Genomic DNA, 5,000 nt, shown 5'->3' with positions numbered 1-5,000 from the left:
GCTGTGGAGAGGGAGAGAGGGAGAGAGAAGGAGAGACGTTGAGAAAGAGAAAAGTAGAAGGAGAAAGACAGAGTTGGGGAGGGAGAGGGAGAAAGAGAGGAGAGGTAGGGATGGAGAGGGAGAGAGAGGGGGAGAGGGAGAAAGAGCAGAGGAGGCCTAGTTTAATACCCGTCATTGTCCTCTTCAAGGCTGAGTAGTCTTCAGACAGAGGGAGAGAACAGAATAAACTGTTTCGTACCTCAATGAGAGGGAAGAGGGAAAGTAAATGTCTGCACACACAAAGCTCCGCTGCTCAAGCCTTAGAAATTGTTAGCATAGGTCAGTAACTTATGATCAATGACGGTCTCTTTTAGACCTTTAGCAGGTCAGGGGTCAGGAAAATAGGCTGAGAAGAGAAGGGGTTTATACCTTTAGCAGGTCAGGGGTCAGGAGAAAAGGCTGAGAAGAGAAGGGGTTTATGCCTTGTATGTCTGCATGAACATGTAAGGACCCTCGCTCCTTCCCGGCAATGCCCACTCAGGCTCTGCTGCATTGTGGGTATATAACCTATACTCTGCTCAACAATACATCAAGGTCTGCTGGTAACGCCCTCACACTCACCCACTTAATCCTCTACCCTATTCTCACCCTCCTCTCTTTATCCATCTCTCCTGACCCTCCTCTCTTTATCCATCTCTCCTGACCCTCCTCTCTTTATCCATCTCTCCTGACCCTCCTCTCTTTATCCATTTCTCCTGACCCTCCTCTCTTTATCCATCTCTCCTGACCCTCCTCTCTTTATCCATCTCTCCTGACCCTCCTCTCTTTATCCATCTCTCCTGACCCTCCTCTCTTTATCCATCTCTCCTGACCCTCCTCTCTTTATCCATCTCTCCTGACCCTCCTCTCTTTATCCATCTCTCCTGACCCTCCTCTCTTTATCCATCTCTCCTGACCCTCCTCTCTTTATCTATCTCTCCTGACCCTCCTCTCTTTATCAATCTCTCCTGACCCTCCTCTCTTTATCCATCTCTCCTGACCCTCCTCTCTTTATCCATCTCTCCTGACCCTCCTCTCTTCATCCATCTCTCCTGACCCTCCTCTCTTTATCCATCTCTCCTGACCCTCCTCTCTTCATCCATCTCTCCTGACCCTCCTCTCTTTATCATCTCTCCTGACCCTCCTCTCTTTATCCATCTCTCCTGACCCTCCTCTCTTTATCCATCTCTCCTGACCCTCCTCTCTTCATCCATCTCTCCTGACCCTCCTCTCTTTATCCATCTCTCCTGACCCTCCTCTCTTTATCCATCTCTCCTGACCCTCCTCTTTTCATCCATCTCTCCTCCTAAAATAGCCCCCTGTCTACATAATGATGACAATACATCATGATATGGTTTCAGATATATTTAGTGAGACATTTCTAACAGCCAGTTTGTTTCTCGTTTTTCCGACAGCACTTACAGAACCCGGCCAACTTCCACACTGCAGCGACAGAGCTGCTGGACTGGTGCGGAGACCCCCGAGCCTTCCAGAGACCTTTCGAACAAAGCCTCATGGGATGCCTAACGGTAAGAAGACCCCAGCTGACCGTCTCAGCCAATCACAGGTCTCCATTACATCTAAGAGCCAATTACAGCCCCCCATTTGCCGTGTCAACCAATCACAGCCCTCAGTCATGGTTACGGTTACTGTTAGCAACGGTGAAGTTAGGCAGCTGCTCGGCCGTCAGGGGCCAGTGACAGAGGTTAAAGCTGCAGTCACGCTTCACTGTCTGTGCACACACACGCGTGTACACGCACACGCACATCGTAGTCAGTGACCCCTGGCCGACCTCTCCTGTTCTACAGCCTCTTCTTATTGATCTGGGCAGCAGGCCAGAGTCCTACAAATCTGCTGCAGGTGTGGGAGAACACACACGCACAAACGCATGACTGCATGCACACAAATTGAGAGAAACATTTTTTTCTCAGAATGTTGTCTCCAGGGATAGCATCTGTAGGCCTAGTGTGTGTAGTGTCAATGTTCATCTGTAAGTCAGTATTAAAGCTTCTTAATGGTTACGACAAAAAGACTACCATATAGAATGTACCCCCCTCTGAGTCCTCTAATAGTATGGGGTCTGTACTAGAGGTCGACCGATTATGATTTTTCAACGCCGATACCGATTATTGGAGGACCCAAAAAATATGTCGGTACCGATTAATCGGCCGATTTTTGTACATTTATTTATAATAATGACAATTACAACAATACTGAATGAACACTTATTTTAACTTAATATAACACATCAATAAAATCAATTTAGCCTCAAGGAAATAATGAAACATGTTCAATTTGGTTTAAATAAGGCAAAAGTGTTGGAGAAGAAAGTAAAAGTGCAATATGTGCTATGTAAGAAAGCTAACGTTTAAGTTCCTTGCTCAGAACATGAGAACATATGAAAGCTGGTGGTTCCTTTTAACATGAGTCTTCAATATTCCCAGGTAAGAAGTTTTAGGTTGTAGTTATTATAGGAATTATAGGACTATTCCCTCTATACCATTTGTATTTCATTAACCTTTGACTATTGGATGTTCTTATTGTCACTTTAGTATTGCCAGTGTAACAGTATAGCTTCCGCCCCTCTCCTCGCTCCTCCCTGGGCTCGAACCAGCAACACAACGACAACAGACACCATCGAAGCAGGGTTACCCATGCAGAACAAGGGGAACAACCACTCCAAGGCTCAGAGCGAGTGATGTTTGAAACGCTATTAGCGCACGCTAGCTAGCTAGCCATTTCACTTCGGTTACACCAGCCTCATCTCGGGAGTTGATAGGCTTGAAGTCATAAACAGCGCAATGCTTGACGCACAGAGCTGCTGGTAAAACGCACGAAAGTGCTGTTTGAATGAATGTTTATGCGCCTGCTTCTGCCTACCACTGCTCAGTCAGATACTTCGATACTTGTATGCTTGTATGCTCAGTCAGATTATATGCAATGCAGGACACGCTAGATAAAATCTAGTAATATCATCAACCATATGTAATTAACTAGTGATTATGATTGATTGTTTTTTATAAGATACATTTAATGCTAGCTAGCAACTTACCTTGGCTTACTGCATTCGCGTAACAGGCAGTCTCCTTGTGGACTGCAACGAGAGAGAGGCAGGTCGTTATTGCGTTGGACAATTTAACTGTAAGGTTGCAAGATTGGCTCCCCCGAGCTGACAAGGTGAAAATCTGTCGTTCTGCCCATGAACGAGGCAGTTAACCCACCGTTCCTAGGCCGTCATTGAAAATAAGAATGTGTTCTTAACTGACTTACCTAGTTAAATAAAGGTATATAAAAAAAATACAAAAATCGGCGCCCAAAAATAACGATTTCCGATTGTTATGAAAACTTTAAATCGTCCCTAATTAATCGGCCATTCTGATTTATCGGTCAACCTTTAGTCTGTACCCCCTCTGAGTCCTCTAATAGTATGGGGTCTGTACCTCCTCTGAGTCATCTAATAGTATGGGGTCTGTACCTCCTCTGAGTCCTCTAATAGTATGGGGTCTGTTCCTCCTCTGAGTCCTCTAATAGTATGAGGTCTGTACCTCCTCTGAGTCCTCTAATAGTATGGGGTCTGTACCCCCTCCAGAGTATGTGAGCGGAGCAGAGCAGGTGAGGGAGAAGTGGAGCTTTGAGACAGTTTCCCAAAGGCTGGAGCGTCGGCCTTCTCACCCTCTCCAATTTCGTTCCAGTAGCAGTCACTTCACGACCTCAGGACACGCCCGGCCCAGCATGCATTTGTAGTCTACTTGTGTGCTGCTATAGACTCTTGCTTTAGCTACTGTCATCTAGTAGGCTAAATATTTTCATAAAGAAACTGATAAAACACCCAGGTGAAAAATCAAGGTGACTAACAAAGATGAGGACCAAGAGCAAGAGAGGGAGTGTGGTGATACAAAGGAAAGGAGGATACCTAGTCAGTTGGACGTCTTCAATTGAAATGTGTCTTCCGCATTTAACCCAACCCCTCTGAAGTGTCCACAACTAAAGAATCATTATGGGGTCAGAAAAGACAGGTGTCCTGAAAGCATGATAGTGCACATGCTAACAGAAATTAGGTGGGTAGCTAGCTAAGTGTGTCATTGTAGCAAAGTATTTATGAACTAAAAATCATATATCTTAAAAGTTTTGTTCATTTTCGTTCTATTATCTGTATAATGGGCCATCATTGATTTTGGCCCAATAGGCCTGGCATTTTACATCTTTCAAGTAGCTTTCTGTTTTGATAGGGTCATTTTACCTCAAATCCTTCAGGCCTAGCTATAGAAATATAATAAAACGACTACACATCCCTGCCCAGCCTGGCAAGAGCGTCCCAAAGGGTGTTCGGCATCCGCAGTGGCCCTGAAGCGCTGAGAGGGTATTCTCCGCTGCTGGCCTGCTCTCCAGGCACCATCACATGGGCCTGAAACCACAGACTCCGGCCAAACTCATGTTTCTAAGAATGAATTCAAAGGCCCTGTAGATGGAGCATAATAAGGCTTTTTTAATTTAATTTGTATTTAATTCTAAGTAAATCACAACCTATATGTGCAATATATAGAATATAATGATTTAATACAACGAAATGTTGTTTAAATGCTGAGAGCTTAATGTTCCTGCCAGCCTAATGTGTCGCACTTGCAAATGCTTCACAATGTATTGGTTTGTAGTCTATAGCCTTGAAATAATTGAAATAATATAGCCTAAATAATTCATTTTTGTTCCTTCTCATGCTCCCTGTCTGGCTCCTGACCTATTTAGAGTGTTTAAATGCTGTTTAATGTGACATGTAGACTATTTGAAATAATGTGTGCTTCTTACATTCACATTTTCATGTTTATTCAAATAATTTTCATTCAAATCCATATAGTTTGGTTTCGATACTTAAAAGTCAATTGATAGGTCCAGTTAGTCAAAGAAAGAGATGGATGTTGGTTAATTTGTAATTTGAATGAATGTGAAGCATCCTTTTTTTCCCTGTGAGCGAGGTGCAGTTTTTA

The 5,000-nt window shown here is 44.0% G+C and overlaps 1 protein-coding gene across 5 annotated transcripts in view; it reads left to right on the top strand.

Annotated features, from left to right (window-relative positions):
• LOC139412973 (zinc finger MIZ domain-containing protein 1-like) overlaps positions 1 to 5,000 on the top strand; it is a 216,546-nt gene that overhangs the window by 161,218 nt on the left and 50,328 nt on the right. For all 5 annotated transcript variants that reach the window (XM_071159920.1, XM_071159938.1, XM_071159903.1 and 2 more), the window contains one exon: positions 1,434 to 1,547. In XM_071159920.1, coding sequence (XP_071016021.1) covers positions 1,434 to 1,547 — 114 coding nt within the window. The remainder of the gene's footprint in view (positions 1 to 1,433; positions 1,548 to 5,000) is intronic.

The sequence above is a fragment of the Oncorhynchus clarkii genome, chromosome 1 (genome assembly GCF_045791955.1).
Source record: "Oncorhynchus clarkii lewisi isolate Uvic-CL-2024 chromosome 1, UVic_Ocla_1.0, whole genome shotgun sequence".
Lineage (NCBI taxonomy): Eukaryota > Metazoa > Chordata > Actinopteri > Salmoniformes > Salmonidae > Oncorhynchus > Oncorhynchus clarkii.
Note: the sequence above shows the minus strand (reverse complement) of the source record. Positions and strands in the feature narration are given on the sequence as shown.